Source organism: Vitis vinifera, chromosome 5, assembly GCF_030704535.1.
Source record: "Vitis vinifera cultivar Pinot Noir 40024 chromosome 5, ASM3070453v1".
Taxonomy (NCBI): domain Eukaryota; kingdom Viridiplantae; phylum Streptophyta; class Magnoliopsida; order Vitales; family Vitaceae; genus Vitis; species Vitis vinifera.
Window position 1 is genome coordinate 21,515,612 of NC_081809.1, and position 25,756 is coordinate 21,541,367.

The window sequence follows — 25,756 nt, forward strand, 5'->3', positions numbered from 1 at the left end:
CAGCATGGATGTTGTCCTACAGATCTTCAAGAGAAGCATTTGTCCAGGCACTCCATTTTTCGAATCGTTGGCCAAAAAGCCTCCTACAACGATGGACGATTTGTTCAGACGTGCTAACAAATATTCAATGCTCGAAGATGACGTGCGTGCAGCCACTCAGCAAGTTTTGGTTGCCGGACGGGCTTCTAGAGATAACGCGGACAGACATGCCAAACCTACGGACCGGCCAAAACCAGTTGACCGGAGGCAGGACGGGCCGAGTCGTCCGGATAGGCCGCCCATCACACCCCTATCCGTATCATACGAAAAACTTCTTCCAATGATCCAAGGGTTGTCCGACTTCAGGTGGCCTAGACCCCTCGAAACGGACCCATCCATGAGAGACCGCAGCAAGAAATGCGCCTTCCACAAAGACCATAGTCATACAACAGAGACATGTCGGTCCCTCCAGTATCTGGTTGAAAGGCTCATCAAAGCAGGACATTTAAAACAGTACCTCCGCTCAGATACTGGAGGAAGGGACGCATCTCAACATCATAACTCTGGGGCCCCGAGGGCCCCAGTCGCCCCCAAGGCTGTCATAAACTATATTAACGGGGGCCCATCTGACGAGGAATACGATTCCAGGCGGAAAAGGCAGAGATTGCTGTGAGCCGCGTCAATACGCGAACGCATTAATTCCATCCGGCCGGGTCTCACTGGAGAGGGCCCTCGCCCCATAGATGGGACAATCATTTTCCCACCAGTAGATCCCACCCGGACGCTACAGCCACATCGCGACGCCCTCATCATCTCCCTAGAAATAGGAGATTTTGATGTAAGACGTATCTTGGTCGACCCAGGCAGTTCAGTCGATCTGGTGCAAGCATCAGTCGTGGGCCACATGGGACATAGTCTCGCGGGTCTCGAAAACCCCGGACGAATCTTATCCGGATTCAACGGGTCATCAACAACATCCTTAGGAGACATTATACTGTCGGTTCGAGCTGGCCCAGTCACTCTCAACGTGCAATTCTCCGTGGTACAAGAGTTGTCACCCTTCAATGTCATCTTGGGACGCACATGGCTTCACTACATGAAAGCCATCCCTTCCACATATCATCAAATGGTGAGTTTCCTCACCAACGAAGGGCAAACTGACTTGTATGACAGCCAATTAGCCGCTCGCCAGTGCTATCAAATAGCACGTGAAGCAGTCACTAACCAGGAGGATGCATCTCCCCCTGAACCTAGCATTGCGCACGACCAATAGCAATTATTGGGTCCGGCGGACAAGGATCCCCCGGTAGCAGATCCCTTACAAACAGTCCAAATTTCGGAGGAAAGCGATCACCTCACAAACATCAGTTCCCTCATGACACAAGAAAAAACTCAGGGCATGCAAAAAGTCCTCAGACAGAACCATGACATCTTCACGTGGGCACATTCTGACATGAAGGGAATTCACCCCTCCATTGCATCTCACAGGCTTAACGTCTTTTTAACTGCCAGACCCGTCCGGCAGAAGATTAGGCGCTTCCACCCGGATAGACAAAGAATCATCCGGAACGAGATCGATAAATTGCTCGAAGCCGAATTCATCAGAGAAGTTTCTTATCCGGATTGGCTGGCAAACGTAGTCGTGGTACCCAAAAAAGAAGGAAAATGGCGAGTTTGTGTAGACTATACCAATCTCAACAATGCGTGTCCAAAAGACAGTTTCCCCTTGCCACGAATAGATCAGATTGTGGATTCCACTTCCGGGCAGGGGATGCTCTCTTTATTGGATGCCTTCTCCGGATATCATCAAATCCCTATGTCCCCGGAGGACGAAGAAAAAACAGCGTTCCTAACGCCACACGGCCTCTATTGCTACAAAGTCATGCCATTCGGACTCAAAAACGCTGGCGCCACGTATCAAAGATTGATGACTAAAATCTTCAAACCTCTGATAGGCCGCTCGGTCGAGGTATACATTGACGATATCGTGGTTAAAAGCAAAACTCGAGAACAGCATATCCTCCATTTACAAGAAGTTTTTTATCTCTTGCGAAATTATGGCATGAAGCTAAATCCTTCCAAATGTGCCTTTGGCGTGAGTGCTGGCAAATTTCTGGGATTTATGTTCAGCCAAAGAGGCATAGAAGTCAGCCCGGATCAAGTCAAAGCAGTCATGGAGACACCTCCTCCCAGGAACAAAAAGGAGTTACAACGCCTCACAGGCAAGCTCGTTGCGTTAGGGCGTTTCATAGCCCGCTTCACTGATGAGTTGCGACCCTTCTTCTTGGCGATACGAAAAGCTGGAACGCATGAGTGGACGGACAATTGCCAAAACGCGTTGGAAAGAATTAAACATTGTCTTATGCACCCACCCATCTTGAGCAGCCCCATCCCAAAGGAGAAGCTGTACATGTATCTGGCTGTCTCAGAATGGGCAATCAGCGCCGTCCTATTCCGCTGCCCTTCACCAAAGGAGCAGAAACCTGTCTACTATGTCAGCAGGGCATTGGCAGATGTAGAAACCAGGTATTCAAAAATGGAGCTAACAGCCTTAGCTCTTCGAAGTGCTGCCCAAAAGCTCCACCCCTATTTTCAAGCCCACCCAGTGATTGTACTAACCGACCAACCCCTTCGTAGCATTCTGCACAAACCAGATTTAACTGGGCGAATGCTACAATGGGCCATCGAATTGAGCGAATTTGGAATCGAATTCCAACCCAGATTATCCAAAAAAGGCCAAGTAATGGCCGACTTCGTGCTCGAATATTCACGAAGACCCGACCAGCACCACGAGTCAAGTGAACAGGAGTGGTGGACACTACGAGTTGACGGAGCCTCACGCTCATCAGGCTCTGGAGTTGGGCTCTTACTACAGTCCCCAACTGGGGAACATCTGGAGCAAGCCATCCGGCTGGGATTCTCCGCGTCTAACAATGAAGCAGAATACGAGGCCATCCTGTCCGGATTGGACCTCGCCCTTACGCTATCCGTCTCTAAACTTCGGATCTACAGCGACTCGCAGCTAGTGGTAAGGCATGTCCAGAAAGAATATGAGGCTAAGGACTCACGCATGGCGCGATACTTGGCCAAAGTAAGAAGCACCTTACAGCAATTCACCGATTGGACAATCGAAAAAATTAGGCGAGCTGACAATAGGCACGCTGACGCTTTGGCCGGCATAGCTGCCTCCCTCCCTATCAAAGAAGCCATTCTACTGCCTATACATGTGCAAGGCAATCCCTCTGTCACAGACGATTCCACTTGCAACACCATTGAGGCAAACCAAACGGATGATCAAGAATGGACGCATAATATTGCAGAATATCTCCGGGCAGGCACTTTACCCGAAGATCCTAAACGAGCACACAAAATCCGGGTGCAAGCTGCCTGTTTCACCCTGATCGGGGGGCACCTGTACAAGCGATCCTTCACAGGGCCTTATCTTCGCTGTCTTGGGCATTCAGAAGCTCAGTATGTGCTAGCTGAATTACATGAAGGAATATGCGGAAATCATACGGGAGGACGATCCCTGGCACATAGAGCTCATTCACAGGGATACTATTGGCCAACAATGAAGAAAGACGCAGCGGCATATGTCCAAAAGTGTGATAAATGTCAAAGATACGCTCTCATTCCACATACGCCATCGGCAGCATTGAAATCGGTCTCAGGCCCATGGCCTTTCGCGTAGTGGGGCATGGACATAGTGGGACTCCTCCCAGCAGCACCTGCCCAAAAGAAATTCCTTCTTGTCGCCACTGATTACTTCAGTAAATGGGTAGAAGCTGAAGCATATGCAAGCATCAAAGATAAAGATGTCACCAAATTCGTATGGAAGAGCATTGTTTGCCGCTTTGGAATTCCCCAAATCATCATAGCTGACAATGGTCCACAATTTGACAACATTGCATTCAGAAATTTCTGTTCGGAACTGAACATCCGGAATTCATACTCCACGCCGCGTTATCCTCAAAGCAATGGGCAGGCGGAAGCCACAAACAAAACTCTAATCAATGCCCTAAAGAAAAGGCTTGAGCAAGCCAAAGGGAAGTGGGTGGAGGAGCTACCCGGCGTCCTATGGGCCTATCGAACCACACCCGGACGGCCGACAGGAAACACTCCTTTCGCCCTCACATATGGAATGGATGCAGTAATTCCTACTGAAATAGGTCTTCCTACTACCCGGACCGATGCAGCAAAACAAAAAGATACCAACGCGGAACTAGGAAGAAATTTGGACTGGGCAGACGAAGTCAGAGAAAGCGCGGCCATCCGGATGGCAGATTATCAACAAAGGGCATCAGCGCATTACAATCGAAAAGTCAGGCCCAGAAACTTCAAAAATGGTACGCTAGTACTTAGAAAAGTTTTTGAAAATACTACTGAAGTAGGCGTTGGAAAGTTCCAAGCTAATTGGGAAGGACCCTACATAGTGTCTAAGGCAAACGAAAATGGAGCCTATCATTTACAAAAGCTAGATGGCACTCCGTTACTCAGACCATGGAATGTGTCCAATTTAAAGCAGTACTATCAATAAAAAGTATACACAAGTGCAAAATGAGAAAGAAGTATGTTTTTATTGATATGAATAAGTATAATTACAAAGAGATCTCCGGACCACAAAAAGACAGAAGGAAAAATTACAGCAGAAAAATGGCAAAAAGAGATAACTATCAGGGAGCGGGCTTCTCATAGAGCTTCTTTTCTTCACCCGGAGGAATTGAAGGGGTATCTTGCTTGATGCCGTTCTTCTTCATGCAGCAGCGATTCCCAAAGATAAACGTATCATCCACTTGCTGCTGGTAGTCCGCTGCAAGTTCCTCCCTTTCCACAGCAAACTCCCGTTCAAGTTCTTTTTGCACGTCCAGGCGCAGCTGCAAGTCTTCCTTCTGTTTCTTTTCATTCGAAACTTCGGTCCGGAGTTGACTCACTTCATCCCTCAGCCGGGCTGCCTCACCTTCCGCCTCATGTAGGCGACCCGCAATTGATTCTTCGCGACTCTTCGCCTCAGCCAATTCCGCTCGGAGGGCTTCATTTTCCTCCCGCATGGTGGATAAATTAGCCTCAGCCTCCTCCATTCTCAAACGCAGCTGATTTTCAATCTCTAGGCGCCGAGAGGAGAAGGTCCTCATATAGTCTGCAGTCTGCAGCAGCTGAGTAAAAAGATCGTGTTGTTGAGCCATGCCGCGGAGGCTCCTCACCAGCTAACACGCAAACAACAAAAGCAAAGACATAAATCATACTACAACAAACACATCAGTGCAACAAAAAGTCAAAAAGCAAAAACACAAGACAACGATATATCGTTTCTATCATATCAAACATCTTAGCAGAGGGCTTGATGGCTTTCCAGTCGGGTGTAATCTGCTTTAACTTAACTTCCAACTCCGCGTAGCTGAAAGGGCTAGCAGGAGCAGCATCGTCAGCAGGATCTTCCTCAGATGAGGAAGCAGAAGGTACCTCTTGTCCCGGAATCGGAACCCCCACTCGCCACGTGGCTTAGTCAGACGAAGGGACTTCTTCAGTTTTCAAAAGCCAGTTATTTTTAACCCGCCCATTCTTTGGGCAAAATAGGCAAGTTAAAAAGGGGGGCAATGTAGGGACCCCTCCCCTTGGGAAACACGTGGCACGCAGCTCATAGTGACGCGTGGCACGTGTTATCAGCCGGACCATCATCATCCGGATTCCCCTAAGGATATGCATGGTACAGTTATCCTATCCGGACCGCCTCAAGGAAAGGCAAACGACGTTTCATCTTCTCCTATCTAAGGAAGAGCAAACGACGCTGGCAGAGCGTAGACATCCGGATAGTCTCCACAACACATCCGGATAATCAGCATGAGCCATCCGGATATAAATCGTCTGGATGGTCAAATCAAAGTAAAGCGAGTCTTACACGCAATCACAACAAGCAGCCATGGCCCACATCTTGTCACCTGCAGAGTGAGAAGACATGATGAAGTGATAGCAAGTCACTTCCCACGATCATTCTACATGATCACCTTCCCACGATCTCTGACAGTTGCGTAACCTACCATGGTTTCTGACAGTCGTTCGTAGGGTGATAATGTTCCTACTGACACCTATTGTCATCATCACAACATAAAATATCTCCTCACCATTAATGAGAGGAACAGTACCCCTGCAGCTGTATATATATACCTTCGCACGAAGAAGAAAGGGATCTCTTGGTAACCTCTTGATACCTAGTAAAAGGCCAACTGATTTACATTCTTCTTTCTCACCATGGCTAACAAAACCATCGGAGGGTGCGTTCGGACACCCTGTCCGGATGCCTTTTTGCAGGTACGACCACTGAATCAAGAACCCGTTGTGTGTTGAGAATCGCGTGTTCATCCATCTAGCAGTAACTTGGACCACCTGATACGCGAGGTGACAACAATAATAACTTTAGTTACAATTTTGTAATACTTTGATCATATTTTAGTTATACTTGATCTATGATGATTGTGTGGAAAAACATTTATTTGTCTACAGGGACTTCCATACAGACATAACGTACTCGATAGACATTTATATAAGGTCAAACAAACTATTACATTACGATCAAGGATTGATTCTAATATCAGTAAACTCAAAGGACCTTTACTACTTCAAAATACATCTAAGTTAAAAGAAGTTTATATTTATATAGCATCAGAATTTTTTTTTTCTTATCTAATATAAAATATCACAATTTAGATCAAGTTATCTTTCAAATATAATCAAATTACCTTTTAATGTGACTTAATTATCTTTCAATATGACTCAATTAGCTCATAACAACATGATATTTTCAATTAAATATCTAATAAAATTATTTAATTATATGATATATTTCAAGGGTTATTTGATTGAAAGGATAATTGAAAATCCAATTTTGATAATCTAATCCTTCCATTTTTATTTTTTTTTTCTCATATTTTGACGAAACCATCTTCATTATTTTCTTGTAAAAATAATTATTTCTTTTAAAACCTAATATAAATATTTTAAACAATTAAAGGTTTTTATGTCAAAAATGACTTACTCGTCAAGTAAAAACATAGATAAAATTTTTTTCATCTCTTTTAACGAAGTGGGGTGCCGTTTTAGCTAAAAGAGTCAAAATTGAATTATCGACAAAATTTGTGGATGTGAATGACTCGAGAGAAAAAACACTAAAATTGAATAAATTTGGGGGGCAAGAGGTAGTATAATAAATAGGGCAACATAAGACACTATTATTCTACTCATATTGTCAAATGTACTTGGTTTTTCATGGGTGAGATTCATTTCAATTTCACCAATTCTATCATTCCACCTTACATGTCGGTCAAGAGTCGTGTAGAATTTAATTAATAGGCAATTGATGGCCAATCAAATCATACCCATCCTCTAAGTTTTGCCAATCCTATTAGATGCTTTTTTGTCACTTCTTCAATGTTTTGCCTTCCCATACTTCTTTTCCCCAGTACTTGTTTTTTTTACTGGGATATATTTTGAAATCATATTTTAACTTTTGGGTTTATGGTAGCACTATTTTAAAAATATTTATTAGATAAAAATATATTTTTTCTAGTAATTGTATTTTAAAAATATTTTTATTAAAGATAAAAATATTTTTTAGGTAAAAATAATTTATTTTCCATTGTGAATGTAAGATTCATGTTTGAAAGTTTTATCAAAATATTATTAAAATTTTCATTTGACTATTAGATGATTTTTATTTATTTATTTATTTTTAACTTTAAAAACTTTTCATAAGAAGAGTTTTCAATGAGATCAATCTACTAAGAAGAGGTTTTTTCTTCTCTTTTTTTCCCCCTAATTTATTATTATTATTATTATTATTATTATTATTATTACTATATATTTTTCATATATATGTATACTCCCTTTTGAAAATATATAGATTTTTAAATAATTTTTTATTTTATTTATTTATTTATTTTTTCATTTTAAATGAAACAAGAAAGCTTAACATTCCTTTATTATTTTCTCCCTTTTTTTCCCATGTCACCTATATTTCAGTCATGTCATAGTGTATTTTTCAAAGATTTAAAATCTATTCTTAATATTTATAAGAACCTTTCTTACAAAGTATTGGACAATATTTTAAAAATTAGTTTTCAAAACTTAGAGAATTTAAGGCTTGAAAAGTATTTTTGAAAACAGTTTTAAAAATCGTATTTTGATATTATATAGTACAAAAATCTATTTAAGAATCGAAAATATTTTTATCTTTTTTTTTATTATATATTTTAAAAAATAATATCTTATTTTTTAGTCATTCTTCATATTTATATACTTATTTTTTAAAATAATTTTAAAATAATAAATAAAAATAATTAAAAATGTTATCTGAAACATCTTATTTTTTTGTTTTGAAGAACATAAAATTACTTTCTCTTTTCGGGTCTTCGAACATGTCTTTTTTTTTTTTTAGAGAAATTTTAAAAATAATTACCTGAAATAGGAACTAAGTGAATATTTAGGGTAGCATTTGACAGACTTCATTTAAAAATCACTTTTGACACTTTTTTTTTTTTTTTCATAAAAACATTTTTTTTAATTTATAAAAGTAGGATTAATTTAAAAAGTTACAAGGTAACCCATATCACTCCCAAACAAACTAATAGAAATATGCTTTTAAATTAAGAATATTGCATATAAAGTTCCCATAAAAAACTTCGGACTTTAGAAAAGGAGGTGATTGATTGTGCTGTGTTGTGTTGGGGTTATGGAATTCAAAAAAGGCACGTACAGAGAATTACAGAAGGAAGGATAGACATTAAAGGGATCATTTATTGTTGGTTGCTGTGGGGGAAAAGGGGGGGGGGGGGGGGGGGGGGGGGTGTTTTGACTTGTTGGGGGTAGAAGAAGACAAGTAGGGACCCTCATTTGATGGGTGTGGTAGGTTAATGAACAGTCACTGAAAGGATTCTCAAGATGTGAGACACACTGATGGCACAACACAGGCACCTGCATCTGTGGCCCCTGGCTTGGGAATCACCCCCCTTCTTTCTTTCAACACCTGCATGTGATCCATGTTCATCCTAAATTATTTCCTCAACTACTATCTTGGTCTATATTCCTTTCACAATTTTGGTTTTTGGGCTCACTCTGTGTACTCCAATGGAGCACAATGCCATAAAGGCTTGTTGGGGATCTCTTTTTCATGTTCCTACCCTAGAAACTATGTGTACGTTGATTGATGGTGAATTTATCGATTGGTCTTTAGGAAGTTCAAAATTCAATGGGAAAATTGTTTTTTATTTTTTTTAATGACCCTTCTAGAAGATGAGAGAAAAGTGATGAAGATCCTGAATTGACACTGTTTAATGCAATAACTTTATATCTAAAAGTCGCCAAAAAAAGTAGTAGCTTCTATGAAAAGTAATATTATTATTATTGTTACTTCAATGTCAAGTTTGCTCACTTTTTTTTCCCTTTCTTTAAATTATTTCTTTTAACCTATGTTTGATTGTGAAAAGTGTTAAAAAAAAAAATATTAAGAACAATGATTTTTTCATATTTGGTTATTAAGAAATTTATATATTTTAAATTATCTAATATTTATATAAAAAAGTTAAATAAATGAAAAAGTTTGAAGTAGTATATAAAAATAATTTATTAGATTTAAATTTATTTTTTTATTTTCATTTGTTTTTTTTTCCATGTTTTCTTTTTATTTTCTTTTCCTCATATTTTGCTTCAATTTTTTTAAACACAAACATAGTTCCAAAAAATTTAAAGGAAAATGCCGGAGAAAAAAAAAAAGAGAGAAAAAATGAAAGAAAAGAAAAATAAAAAAAAATATTTTTTTATATATATCTCTTCTTTTCCTCCATTATACACATATTAAATAATTTTAAAATCCATAATTTTTTAACTAATTTTAATTATATTTGATTTTTTTTTTCTATACTTTTTATAATAAAACCAAAAAGGAGAAAATTATTTTTCTTAATATCTTTTTTCCTTCATTAGTCTTTTCCACCGACCAAACATACCTTAATAAAATAAGAAACAATGCTTATCCTTTCTTCAACGTGGCCTTGGTGTTTGATATTTGCCTTTTAGTTGGCCAACAATAGGGCAATTCCTAAGATATTGGAGTTTAATAAAGCATAATGATCCCACCTAATCTTGGTCCAATTGCAATTTTCTAATTCTTGAGAATGGGCCAAGTCCTTGAATATTGGAGCATAATAAACTAGAAATGGTGATCACCCTTTGTATTGGCCCCAATTGTATTTTTCTAACACCACCAGATATTATTTTTCCTTTGAAGGAATTGAAAAACCCAATGATAATATAAAGCCTAATTATAGAAATTATTCTAAAACGAGTCCCAATGGGTAAATTTAAGCAACTAAAATAAGTAATAGAGGCAACAAGTATAACAGAAAGATAGGTTGTGTGAAGTCAGATAAGGAAGGTGACTTGTGGACCTTCATGGCCGGCCCAATTATTTTAGGGCTTTTTCTATATATGCAACCTCTTCCTTGCAGGTAGAGAATTCAAAGCTCTTTCAAAATTGAATTCGGCAAACATAGAATACCACCTTAAATCTCTCTCTCTCTCTCTCTCTCTCTCTCTCTCTCTCTCTCTCTCTCTCCCTACATATACCACCTTAATTGTTATATGTATAATTGCTATACGAATAATTGTTATAATATGCCTGTTATAATACGATATTCTCTCTCTCTCTCTCTACATATACAACCTTAATTGTTACATGTATAGTTGTTATACGAATAATTGTTATAATATGGCTGCAGATATTTTTGGATCTTTACACCCCCTTCTTTAAAATGTTTGAAGATGAATTTACCAAAATATCCTTCTATCCCAATTCAATTATGCTAAACCCCAAAATAACAAATTTGAATATTATTACCCATAGTTACCCAAAATAATTAAATCGAATTTTTAATCATATTAATAAAATCCATAATTACATTCAAGGTATTAAAAGTTTGGTTACACTTACATTATTCATATTTTATTGAATAGCTCTTCATCCATTAATATATTAATATATGCCATGGGAATTAATCATATGATATTTTTTCAATAACTTAGGGTAATTCTAATTCCATTTTTTTATTTTAATTAATAATTAATAATTAATATTCAAAATCCCACCCAAATATGCTTGTAAGTGAGATAATTGTCTCTTTTAACACTTGAATAATAATTTTTTTTTAAGTGTTAGAAATATTAGAAATGTTTCTTAGAATCATTGTCAAACAAGTTCTTATGATTTAAATCAGCTCTTAGTGGAAAAAAAAAAAGCTAAAATAATTAATTGAAGAATTAATCAATTTAAAAGGATAATCCTCGTATTTGTGAAATTAACCCTTCCCATGTTTTTGTTTGAAGAGTAACCTATTTTTGACATAAATGTCCTTAACTACTTTAGGTATTTACATGTATGTTTTAAAAGAAGAGTTATTTTTATACAAATAAAATAAAATAAAAATAAGGGTATTTTTATTAAAATGAAACCAAAAAAGGATAGAGGGTTAAATTTCTAAAATTGGGTTTCAATTACCCTTTTAATCGAATAACACTTAATTAAAAGAGTTTTATGAACCGAAAACCAATGAAAACAAATCTTATAAAAACATTGTTTTGGTAAGTTAATTTGGAAGGCTTATCCACCTAAAATACTTCTCACCTACCAAAACAAAACAAAATGAGAAGCCACAGTAAACTCCAAGCTGCAATTTGCAGGTCTTTTAAGCCTAATGCTAAGGTCGATTTCTCCAAGAATCCACACAATTTCTCTAAGACATTTGTAGAATCCTATGCTCTAAGACATTGGAAACTCCAATGCTCATCTTTGGTAATGTCATGCTTTGTTTTGGTCTACATGCTATATAAGACCACAACAGTATCAAGCAACTTCCTTTGGTTCCTCACTACTCTTCAAGATAGTTAGACTTCACAAAATGATTGAGTGTATGTGGGCAGATGATGAGGATAACGAAAGTGGGCAGACTTCTTCGAGCACCAAGGGGCGATTAGAAGAGGTTTTGATACCAAGAGAGTCACCTAGCTTACTCAACAGTGAGAGGAATGTAGTCATTGTTATGGATGCCTTGAAGGACTTCTCTCGCGAGCCTTTACAATGGGCGCTCAACAATGTCATCCGCTCTGGCTGTTCCATCACCCTCCTTGGTGTCATGCCTTGGCTTCCCATGCCATGTGAGAAAATTTTCCTTTTGCTAATTATCTCTTTCTCTATTAGTAGACTTTTGAAGTAGTTTTTTTTTTCCAACAAGGCATGCATTTTAAGGTTTCAGTTCATATTACATTTTGCTTTTACTTTTAACTAAAAGTTGGAGTTGAAGCTAAAATCATATTTTTAAAGAGTAATTTTGGTATTTCATGAATCATGTTACTGTATAAAATCTACAAAAAGTCTTTTATGATTAGCATAAAATAAGGTATGAAATATATGTTCACTTATTATGCTTCTTCCAATAATCATTTTCAAAGACATTATATATATATAGATATTATATATTTTGGAGTTGAGTTTGGGTGCCTAAGTGTGCTAACCCGACCCGATCTAATAAATGAGAAATAAGGGGAATATTTTTTTGGAGGTTTAAAACTACCTAGAAACTATATTATTTGTTTTTAAATCTCTCTATTTCTCTATGAGAAAAAAAAAGAAAAAAAAGAGAAAAGAATACCTTATGGATTGCTATCTTTTCCTATGAGAAAATCAGAAAGAACATGTTTTTGCTTTCTAGAACAAAGTTCTCTCTTGAATCATTCATGTTTCCTTTTTTGAAAACGAGATCAAAGCTCTACTGTGAAAAAAAATGATTATCATAAATTGGTCAATGAAACAGCCAATGAAGATTCTTGGACATCTTAGAAGATAAATATATATATGTATGTGATATTGTCACATGAGCATTTAAAAGATGATTACTTAGTGGATTCAAGAGTATGCATGGTACTTGTAACGTATATCTAAAGAAATAAACCATACAAGATATGTATGCATAGTTTGGCATATGCAAATTAGTAGCTATATTAAGCTTATGGAGTCCAGTAAAATGCAAATGACAACTCTAGATCCCCATAATTAAATTGTTGCATGAGTTTTTTTTTTTTTTTTTTTCTATTTTTTTGCCTCTCTAGATTCATGCAAGACAATGTCAGAATTTTGGACCTACCACACGGGGGATTTGTCGCAACTAAAAGAGAAGTGTGAGTGGATGAACGAGCAAAAGTATCAGAAGATTCGGGGAATAATCGAGCTATGTGAAGAGAAAGAGGTTTGCTGCCTTTTCTTTTTTCATGCTTTAGGTGAAAACTATTCTAACACATTAGACCTAAATACCAACGAGGACATGGAAATAATACTTTGTAGGTGGTCCCTTACATGAAGGTAGCTGTGGGCTATCCGCTAAAGCTTGTGGTTCTTGAGCATACCACCAGTCTTCATGCCACCTTGGTGGTCGTAGATCGGTAAGAACCCATGCAGATAAATGCTATATATATTTTCTTAATTGGTTTTGAACCATAGTTCTAAAGAATTTGTGGGTACATTTTTGGTGGCAGGCGTCTAAGGAAGTATAGTACATTTTTGGGAAAGAGAATGCCGAGCAGTGTGGTAGTAATGAACAGCGATGGAGGAGTAGATCTGCTAAAAGTTCAGTCCACAATTGACCAAGGCGATACAACTCCTGGAGAAACTCCAATGACAATAGCCCCTCCTACTCCTCAAGTTATTCTCTCTGCAGAGTTATCTAAACTTCTAGGGTTCAAGCTCCGTGAGAGCCTTGTCAAGGTGTATAACAGGATCAGATAGCATCACCCATTCTTGCTCTTGGCATTCTGGCAACAATATTCAAGAGCTTATATGATAATATCGATCTAGTGAAAGAAGCCAATGTAACTTGCCATGAGAGTCAAATGTTACAGTGTAAAATACATCACACGAGCCTTTTGAACAGATTCTTCTTGAAGGGCCTTGTTCCCTTGCCGTCATAATGCTCCTCAGAAGCTTTTCTTAGGCTTATTAAGAATCATGTTAATCAGATATATAGATAGTGTATATGAGGGAGATATGATACCGCCGTTTTTATGAAGTACCATTGCTGGTAATAAGAAGCTTGTCCTCTCAGTTTGCTATGAATGATGGGGCAATCCTGGTCGGCCATACCAAAGCTAGACGACATAGTAGTGGAGATAGTTAATGGATACCTCTATGTATGGACCTTTTTTTTTTTTTCTAAATTTTAATTTGATATTGCATGTACGGATCTCCAAAGCCAGCTTAAAAATGTATCTGCATAGTTAAGAGGTCATTTAAAGATATATTCCATATTTAGTTCTAACTATTAAATAATTTAAAATTTTATAATTTTTTTATTAGTTTTAGTTATATTTGATTTTTTCTTTTTTCTTTTTCTTGGGTTTTTATTTTAATATATGCCATCAACTTTTCAAAATTACTTCTATAATTCCTAAGTCTCAACTTCTTCTTCATAAAGGACATATATCAAATTTTGTTTAAAGAATTATTCCCACCACATGTTACATGATGATAAGTCCTTAAAATCATCCAAAGGGATACCATGTCTTAATCTTCTTAGATATCATGGTCTCCAACTTGAAAATACTTGTTACCACCTACCTTAACTAATAGAAACTCAATTCATAAAAAATATAACCATTTTTGAGTCTTGCTCATAGGTCAAAGTCACTACAAACTTTAGCATTAGCGCAATTTTCTCTCAAGGGTGAGAGTTCATATAATATAGCTTAGTGAATCATCACTACTTGATAGATAATGTTATGATTCACCATAGGTTCTACTTAATATATAACCATACATATTAAAGCATTCACCATGAAAAAACCATCCTATAACAAAAAAAAATTATCCCTCCAATTAGAGGTAGTGTATTATAATCTTAGATAAATTGCCTAATTACATTAACCAACTATAATCTTAGATGAATTGCCTAATTACATGATCCAACTATAAATAATTTATCACTTTATAAAGAAGGGACAATTGTGTTTTGGGCCCACTTGGGCCCAAAAATTAAGCTTTCATCCATATAACTTACATAATTAATGGAAAAGATATAAGATATCAAAAGACCAAAATACCCATTGACCTTTCACATAAGTTTTTTTGGTCTTTATTGCAACACTATTCATGCAACCATAATAATTCTATTTTAACCATTTGGATTTTTCATTGTTTTTAAAATTTTTTTATTATAAATAATTGAAAATCAACATTATTTTCTATTTTAAATTATAAATAAAGAAAAATTATGTTCAAAAACTATTTTAAAAAATACTTTCTAAAAAAATGGTAATATGATTTGTATTTTTTATATTTTATTTTTGAAAAAATATTTAATTAAAAAATGAAAACTATTTTTAAAAATAAAAATGGAAAACCTTGTTTAGTACTATTTTTTATATGAAAATAATAAAAAGAATTAAATTTCATTCATTGATTATCCATTAAATTGTATATGAAATTTTTTTATCCTTGCTTATAATAAGAGTAAAAAGATTCAATATCTTTAAAAAAGAAAAAAAAAAGTTACAAATAAGTAATACTTAATTGGGAATAGAAAAGGGAAAAAAAACCAATAAATAAATAAATAAATAAAATTTACACTCACTAATGCCTATATAGGGGTTAAGGGTGTTTTAGGGATTAATGAAGGATAATATCTTTCAATTTAATTTTTACACTTTATTTGGGTCTTGGGCTTAAATGTACATGATATATGGATATTTGGTCAATTTTTGGACCCAGTTAGGTCAAAAACACAATTCTCCTTATAAAGAATCTATGATTTGGATTTTTTTTTATAACTCATAATGCAAGTCATATACAATGTAAATGATACATGTAGGAAGTGTGTGTGTGCACGCATGTGTGTGTGAATGCATATTTTAGAGTGAAAAAAGGGCACAAGGTGCCAATCCCACATGGGAAAAAGGATTGACAACTTATGTAAGTTTATATTGTATTCCATTTTCTCAGCCTCATAGGCTGAGGAAATCACTTTGCTATTAATTGTTGGCACAAATTTGATTGTTCATATCAATGGAAAGATCTTCATCAAGACCTTACTACCTTTATTATCAATGATCAAAATGACTAGTCATTCTATGTTGGCTTTGGACCACTTCACATATGAGAAATGGTGCAGGTAAACTTTCTTTTATAAAAACGTATAACGGAAGTGATGTGATTTATGAGAAATGATGCGGGTAAACCTTCTTCTATAAAAACGTATAACAGAAGTGATGTGATTTATGTTGGAGATGTAAATAGTTTACCTATATCAAATACCGATGATATTTATGTTAATACACATGAAGGATAATTAAATTTAAAGGATGTACTTGTAGTCCCTAATTTGACAAAAAAACCATTTATTAGTTGGAAAGTTTCTTCCAGACAATTTGTGCACCTTTGAATTTACTACTTTTGATTTTGTTATTAAGGATCACAACAAAAAGACGATAGTGACGGGGCGTAAAAAGGGACAACTTTATGCTTTGGATGGTTTTTCTCAAGAGGCTCTTATTGCAACAAGGAAATTAAGGTGAAACTTCTTCAACTCTCTTTGGCATCAATGACTCGAACACCCAAATTCAAAGATTATATCTTTGTTAAAGGAAAGGATTAATGTTACTCACTGGATATCTAAACCTTCCATGTGTGTTTGTTGTTAAACGGGAAAAAGTTGTAAATTTTCTTTCCGGTAATAAAATTTCAAATTTTCCTCTTGAGAAAATCCATTATGATCTTTGGGGACTTGCCCGTATAACTTCAAACCAAGGATTTCAATTTTATGCCATCTTTGTGGATGATTATTCAAGGTTCACATGGTTGTGCCCATTACGAAGAAAATCCAAAATTTTTTATTGCTTTCTAAAGTTCCAAAAATTGGTAGAAAATCAATTTGATCAACAAGTAAAGATTTTTCAATATGAGGGTGGTGGTGAATTCAACTTGAATGATTTTCTTGCTCACTTAAGGAATTCTAAGATTGAAATACACATGTTTTGTCTAGGAACCCTAAGCAAAACAGGGTAGCTGAATGGAAGCACCAACACATTATCGAAACTGGTTTAACCATATGTTGTTTCATGCAAATTTGCCTCTCTCACTTTGGGTTGATATATTTTTCTCAGCCATGTAACACATGGACAACTCATACTTCTTATCCTTTGAAATAATTATGTCCTTGGGATAATTTTCTTTAAAAATAATGATTTTTTTTTAAAAAAAAACTTAAAATGGGTGACTTTTCCTAAAAAGTTTATTTTACTTTTATATCAAAAGCTATTAATATTCTATTTTCAATTCAACTTTTAAACTTAAATCATAATTTATGCACAAGAGATTTGAAACATTTTTTTTCTTTCATGAGGGAGAAGTAAAATAATTATTTTTTTTAATTTTAAATTTTTAGAATTACTCATATTTCTTTTTTTTTTTTTTATATGAAACAAAAAAAAAAGGTTTTATTAATTTATTAAAATTTTCATATAGAACTTGCTTTTACAAGGGCATTCCAATTATGGGAAAAGATCGGTATTTAAAGATTTTCTTTTGAGGAATTGTGTTTTGAGGTGAGATGAACCTGAAAATTGATCTAAGATCCTCATATCACCCAATTGATGGCAAAGATATAATATAGTAATAGACCAAAAAAAAAAAACTCATTTAACATATCATATGTTTATGCTGGTGTTTGTGGAACCCATCATTTATGAAACTATTTTGTCTTTATCGCATCACTCTTCAATCCTTTGGATTTTTTTTTAATTATCTTTTACAAATAATTGAAAATCAATATTATTTTCTATTTTTAAATTATAAATAAACAAAAATTATATCATTAATGATTCAAAAACTATTTTGAAAAATACTTTCTAAAAAATATGTTAATATGATTTTTATTTTCTATATTTTCTCTTTTTGAAAATATGCTTAATTAAAAAATGAAAACTATTTTTAAAAATAAAAATTGAAAACCTTATTTAGCACTATTTTTTACATGAAAATAATAAAAAGAATTAAATTCCATTTACTGACTAACTTTTTTTATATTTTCCATTAGTTATTTTAATTAAAAAATAAAAAATTTGTTTACAATTAGAGGAATTGAACAATTTAGAACAATTGTTTTTTTTTTTTTCTTGTCATCTAATTACACCCACTCTTATGTCATACATTGAGTAGGGGTAGGGGTGTATGAAATTTGTGTTATTGTATAAGGTATTTATATTAAGTATACAAGACAAATATACTAATTGCACAAGGAGTATACAAGACCTTTATTTTGTAAAGGATTTCAAGTGATTATGAAAAAGTCATTTGCTTATTTCCCTTAGCCAAGGGTGGAGTACGTTCCCGCACACATTGGTTAATCATACATTCATCTTATACGCTTTATGTAACTTGTACGTGGTCATTTGAATACTTACCCTACTAATGATGATTGTGAAACAAAATTGTACAACAATTTTTCCTTTACTTTTAAACCAAACCAATGCAAACATATTTAACTGACATATGAGGACATTCACAAGACAATGTATGAAATCTAAGTCATTGTATAAGAGTATTACACTAATTGTACAATACAAATTTATAAACAAGGTGTATAAACTGGTTTTTGTTAAGGATTTTAAATGATTTTGAAAAACTCTTATAATTTTTTTTGTTTTTTTACATCTAAGGACTGCACAATTTCCCCACTCAAATTCCCCTACCAAAGAATTGTTTCTATTCTTATTTTTAAAATTTTATCATCAAAAGTTTGTAATTGCATATTTTGTTTTAATAGTTTTAGCAATGTTCTATATTTAAAAATCCAATTTTAAATTATAATCATATTTAGCAAAATTTTTACTAAGATTATCTTAAATTTTTTTAATACATTTATAGTCATTTATATAAAAAATGTAAAACTAATTTTCTTTAAATATGTTCTATTATCTTTCAGATAAAAAACTAATACATTTGAAAGTCAATAAAAAAATTAAATACCACTTTCAATTATTTTTAAATAAGATTTATATAACATGTTTTATTTTAAATTTAATTTCTTAAGTTTCATTAAAAAAAATTGTGTTAACAATTTTCTTACTATTCGTTAAAATAATTTGCATAAGTTTATTTAGATAATAAAAATTATTAATATAATATTATAACTTATTTTAGTTATTTTTCAATAAATTTATCTTTTTAAAAATTTTAAAATAAAACTTTAAAATTTTAAAAACTAAAAGGATATATATGTTATAAAATATGAGATTCTTTACCACTATGGTAACTTGTGGATGATCATCCATAAATATCTTTTGTAACTCCCTATAAAAGGGAGAGACCCTAATGAAATTTAAGATAGAGTTCCCAGTGCATTCTATTTTCTTTCTACATTTTGATTTCTCTTTCTTGTTCTCCTTTCACTTTAATATTTTACAATAAGAAAGACGTTATCCTTTTTAGAGAAATAGAAAGACTCTTCTCTCTTCTTTCTCACAAAAAGGTATGTGATAAATTTATATCATGATTTTCTATTTTATTACCCTTTGATCTCTATTTTCATTTATTTTATTTAAATACATAAATATGTATAATCCCTATAACCAGAAGTTATGGGGTAAATTCATAACCAGAAGTTATGAAAAAAATGTGCAATTCCTATAACCAGAAGTTATGAGGAAAAATTACAGAATTACAAATACATGACCAGAAGTTATGTATATGATCCCTAATTATTTATTTTTAATTACACGGTATAACTCGAAGTTATACCAAACAATATTATATAGCCAAAAGTTATAAAATAAATAAATAAATAAATATTCATAACTTGAAATTATGTACAAATCTACATAATGAAGTTCATAGCCCAAAGCTATGCACAAATCTACCCAATGAATAGTTCATAACCTGAAGCTATATACAAATTTATATAAAAAATAGTTCATAGCCTAAGTTATGTACAAATTTAAATATTTTCTTGTTCTTGAAAAAATAATCATGGTCTGAAGTTATGAAAGATATTAACTTTTAATTTCTTTAATTTCTTTTAATTATATTGTGCATTTTATTCTCTTCCTATATTCTGATTTTTTTTTTCTTGTTTTCTTCTCCTTTCACTTTATAATTTTACAACAATATATATATAATTAAAATATAAAATTAAGAGTGAAGTGATAGTCAATCTTTTAATTTTTAAAATATGGTTAATGTGAAAAATATAAAAAAAATAATTAAAAAATCAGAAAAAATATAAATAAAAAGGTAATGTAAATTTAAAATAAAAATTAAATATTAAACTAAAAGATAAAAAATATTTGGATAAAAAATCTCAAAATTTTTATCCTTGCTTAACAAAAAAACATTATTAATTTTTATTTAAAGGAGAGTAGAAGGGAAAAACAAGTATCCACCTACAATACTTAATTGGAATCAAAAGAAAATTTCGAATTTAGAACCAAATAATTATAAAAGAAAATATAAAATCTTATGAAATATTTATAGTTTTAGTAAGTTTTTGATAAATATAAAATTAAAAAAATAATAATTATGAGAGATTGGACATAAAATAGAAATATAGATAGGAAGAAAAGAAAAAAAAATAGCAAAAATGGATAATGGAGAATAAAAAAGAAAAGAAAAAATATAAATAAATTGAAATTCATACTCACAGTATGTTAATGTCAAGGTTAAAAGCATTTTATGTTGGTGTTAAAGACATTTCAGAGATAAATAAAGGATAATACCAATCAACTTAATTTTTATATTTGTGAGGATAATTTTTTTTTTTTTAATTACCATCCTCGTGGAAACAAAAATTACACCTGGCATCTGACGTCATTCCTATCCTCTAGATTGCTTACAAAACTAAGCAAAATTCTATGATTTAGCGAGATTCGGGAAAAGCCAGGTCATCATCCTCCTCCTCCACCGTTTCCACGCTATTCCTCCATCCCTATATCCTCGCCAACACTCCACTCACTCTGCAATAGAACCCAGAAATTTTCTTAGATTCCAGTGTCAGCAATGGAAGCGCATGGCAAAAGTGCAGAGACCCCTCTGCTTGGATCCTCGCACAGAGGCACAGCTTCCTCCATTCAGACTCTTGGAAACATCCTTGTCTCCATAGTGGGCACTGGCGTGCTGGGCCTGCCTTTCGCTTTCCGTGTGGCGGGCTGGCTTGCGGGGACAGTCGGTGTCATCGTTACTGGACTGTCCACTTGTTACTGCATGCTCATCCTAGTGAGAGATTCATACCCTTTCTGGTTTTGTGTTCTAGCAGCTTACTTTTAAGTCAATCAACAACTGATTGGTCTTTCTATATCGTTATGCCCACAGGTGCAATGCAGAAAACGGTTGGTGTGCGGGGAAGAGAAGACGTATGGGGATTTGGGGTACGAATGTCTGGGAAAACCAGGCCGTTATCTGACGGAGTTCCTGATTTTCATCTCCTATTGTGGTGGTTCGGTGGCGTATCTGAAGTTTATTGGGCAGACACTGGCATCGGTTTTCAGTGGTATGACGTTTACATCCTTTATATTTTGCTTGGTGCCGATTGAAATTATGCTTTCCTGGATCCGAACCCTGTCTGCGCTATCGCCGTTTACTATCTTTGCGGATGTTTGCAACGTTGCGGCCATTGCCATGGTGGTGAAAGAGGATGTGCAAGTGCTGTGGGGAAGTGGGAGTGATATTGGGGAAAGGAGGGCGCTGTCGCCCACCATTGCAGGGCTGCCGTTTGGGGCTGGGGTGGCGGTGTTTTGCTTTGAAGGGTTCGGTATGACACTGGCATTGGAGGGGTCTATGAGGGAGAGGGATGCGTTTACGAGGGTTTTGATTCAGGCGTTCTGTGGGTTAACCACTGTGTATGTGTTGTTTGGGCTGATTGGTTACTTGGCTTATGGTGATCAAACTCTGGATATTGCAACGCTTAATCTTCCACAAGGCTGGTCATCCATGGTGGTGCAGGTAACATTTTCTTGCTAATTTCTCCATTCACTTTCATGTATGCTTAATCTTGCTTTGTAGAGTTGAATTATGAGTGATGTTACTTGTAGCTTTGTTGTTATAGTATAGGTTTAGAATCTTGTTTAGAGTTGAGCCCGGTTTCTAGAACCAATTCTCTGCTTCTGTGCTAGATGTGGCTATGGCTGCCAGTTGATTTACTTCTATCAAGATATAGTACTTGAAATTGAAACAAGAAAACATTTCCCGATTGCCCACTTAAAATACTTGAGGATATGATATATTGTCTGATTCAGAGTTTCCAAATCCTTTACCTAGAAATTTCGGACTAGCTAGAATCTAATTGTTGCAACTCCTCTCTGTCATCATCCATCATCTCTGTATTGTCAGATAGACGATGAGAGCACTTTCCATATGTTATAATGTCTCTTTGGTAAACAAATTAATTGTTTTACATAGCTTGACTATAACTTTCAAGGCAAGGCTTGGGAGATTGTTTCAATCAAGACATGTCTTCCTTGGTTTGCTCACCTTCCCATCTGCTGAGAGAAAGAGCAAAGTTGGAACATCCATTAGACTTTCATGTTGAGTCTCCATGGAGAAAGACATTCTTTACATCAAAATGATGCAGAGGCCAAACCAAGATTGTAGCCAGAGAGAGGAAAACAATGCTTTGATCATCCTTTCCCACTGGAACAAATGCCTCAGGGTGATTATTCCTTTAAGCTTGTCTAAAACCCTTGATCACTAATCTGGCCTTTCTACAGAATCCACTTTGAATCCCTTAATGTAAATTGGGAATTTTAAGAAATATATAGAATACGATTAGAGTATACAAGGGCATGATCAGATATGAGATATAAGAAATAAAACCAGATACCTTTCAAAAAAGAAAAAGGATATAAAATTAGGGATAGATGTTGAGTGAATGATCTAACTGCTTTGCCTAGTGCAATGGGAATATTAGATGGGCCCAGAGGCAATTACCATTTCAGATCACCATTAACTGGTCCCAGGGAGGATTCTTGATGAGGAGCTACAGAAATGGCGTTCATTCCTTGCTCTTCACTTGTATTCTTTTCTTGGAGGAAAGTCTGGGGGATCTGGAAATAAGAGATGATTTAACATTAGATACATGTGTAGCAAAGAAACATTTCTCCTAAGGGAGGTTGATGGCTATGTAGCTCTTCTAAATCTGAGAGTATTCCTGTGATACAATTTACTTCTGGAAGTGGCTTGAAAATGGGCAAAATAGACAGAACGAGGCCAAGGAGGAACTGAGAAGAGACTGAAAGAAGAATTAGGAACATGCGCAGGGAATATCAATGCCATAGCATTTTCTAAGAAGTTTCATTTCTTTCTCTATGTGATGTGAAAGAGGTAAATGAAGGATCCTAGAATATTTAACAGATGATGCTGCTAAGGAAGCAACTACCTTTCTTGGGTGAGCTAAAAAGAGCTTTGTAGTGCTGTGTCTTGAGCTGAGTGATAATCTCAACTGATAGCCTGAACATTGTCTAGAAAAAATCATAACCTCTCTGGCAGATAAGGAACCTGTAGTGGTAGCAGAGGTCACCATAACTGGTGTATGATGTATCTTAAGGTTGTGATGAACCACCTTAACAATCCCTTTGCCTGAATTTGGAGTACTGTACTTTCATTACTCCAAACTGGTCGGCCTTGGTCAGTCGTGCACCTGTGATTCTGACATTGGTCTTCTGCAAAATGCAACTTGAAGTTTCTTTTTTGTACCCCAGAATTCTTCACAAAACACCCATCTCACTTCTTCTCAATCAACAAGGAGCAAAGGTAAAAGTAATGTTCAAATTTTGCAAAATATTCACCTCTCCAACTTTCTATTAAATCATCCTTAATAGGTATAGGTTTGCTGGAATCTGATCTTACTAATTAGTCTCATCAAACTTCTGTTTCAACTTTCAAGTCATGGATTTGAGCCACATTCCAACAGTTAAAAGTTGGTTTGGGAGGTTTCATCACATCATTTTATCAGTTCTTAAGAACAAACTATTAGTTTCAGATTGCATTGAGTGCATATGCTTGGAGAAAATTGTAGAATTTTCCACATCTCACTTCTTAGAAGAGGGATCCTCTGCCGATGGTTCTTTAAGCTTTCCATTCAAGGAGCCCATTTTCCTCTTCCTTTGATGTATAGAATTGCAGACTGAGTTGATGCAAGCAAGGTAAGCATTGCCATTCAATTTTAAAGCGGTCATATGTAGAGTAAGGTTTTTGTTGAGGTTGGTAATTTTACCCAACACAAAGATGTTCTCTGAGATTTGAGACTGACTTCAAATTTTCTGTCGTCAAGCCCTCTCTCCAATACTCCAACCACACCACATAAGGAAAAGACTCTCAATGTTAACTGCAATATAAACAAAATGAGAACCAGCGGTTAAGAGGCCTAAACATACAATACTGTCCCAAAGGAAGGCTTATTAGAACTGTTTGTGCGCAGAACACTGCTGCAGGCTCCATTTTTTTCTTAGAAGATTGAACAATACTTGAATTTTCATCTCCAGAACCACCATGGTCAAGCTCCTCATCAAATCCTGGTCCTATATACACCAATCATGGTGGAAAAAGTTTTCTAGACGGTGGTGATTTCCACTCAAACATATAATATTTTTCTCTAAAGATGATTATTGTTCTTTTAAGCCAGCACCACCAAATAAAATGATTTTATTTCTCCCCTGAAGTGCTTCTAAGAGGTATAACAGAATGATACTTAACTCAGATCATTTTCAATTGTGCAGTCTTTTAACATTATGCACAACCTCAAAGATGCGAAATAATATAACCTTTAGATCCTTTGTTGAGTTTCTGCTTGTTTGAGATTCGAGAATTGGTCAGTCTTAGGCAAAATGCAACTTGAAATTTTCTTTTTTGTACCCCATAATTCTTCACAAAACAATCATCCCACTTCTTCTCAATCTACAAAACCAAAGGTAAAAGAGTAGCGTCCAAATTTTGCCAACCATCCATTAAATCATCCTTAATAGGTATAGTCTTGCACTAATGATACATGTTGCTCACATTGTAGCTATGCTGACATTTTTCTAACTAATGACAGCTTGGGTTGTGCATGGGGCTAGTGTTTACATTACCAATCATGTTGCACCCACTGCATGAGATTATGGAGGTGAAGTTAAAAGAGAGTAGATGGTTTCAGAAGTACTGCTACGATGGTGGTGATTATTTGACAAGAGCAGGAAAGCTTGGAATGTACGTAATGCGTGCAGTTGTGGTGATGGAGTTGGCTCTCGTGGCCTCATATGTGCCAGCATTTGGTGTGTTCACTTCCCTTGTGGGAAGCACTGTATGTGCACTGATTTCCTTCGTTTTGCCCACCATTTTTCACCTAAAAATATCAGGTTCTTCCCTCCCCACCTGGCAGAAGGCATTGGATGTTTGCATTTTGTCTTGTGGATTTCTTTTTGCTTGCTATGGTACTTACAACACCATCTTTGGAGCTCCAAGGGATCTTGGCTACATTCATACTTGATTGCTGCTTGGATCATAGAACAGGTACAAAGAGGAATAATCTAAACAATAATTGAGTGTATTATTCGAGAACATTACGAGTCAAGCATTTTTCTGCTTTTGCTTCCCAGCTCTGTTTTTCTCTCATGCATTCTCCTTCTGATTTCTGCGAAGGGTGTTGATGCCAACAGGTGGAGGGACCAAATCCTTCCATCCCCTGTCCTATAGCGGATTTCTTGAGCTTCTTCTGAGACCTCT

General features: G+C 35.1%; 1 protein-coding gene across 1 annotated transcript; it reads left to right on the top strand.

Annotated features, from left to right (window-relative positions):
• Window positions 1–20,907: 20,907 nt before the first annotated feature.
• Window positions 20,908–25,628, top strand: LOC100265282 (amino acid transporter ANT1). Its single transcript, XM_002266120.4, has 3 exons — window positions 20,908–21,274; window positions 21,371–22,000; window positions 25,089–25,628. Exons 1-3 carry the CDS (start codon window positions 21,059–21,061, stop codon window positions 25,518–25,520), a joined length of 1,278 nt encoding a protein of 425 aa, XP_002266156.1. The 5' UTR covers window positions 20,908–21,058; the 3' UTR covers window positions 25,521–25,628.
• The last annotated feature ends 128 nt before the right edge of the window (window positions 25,629–25,756 follow it).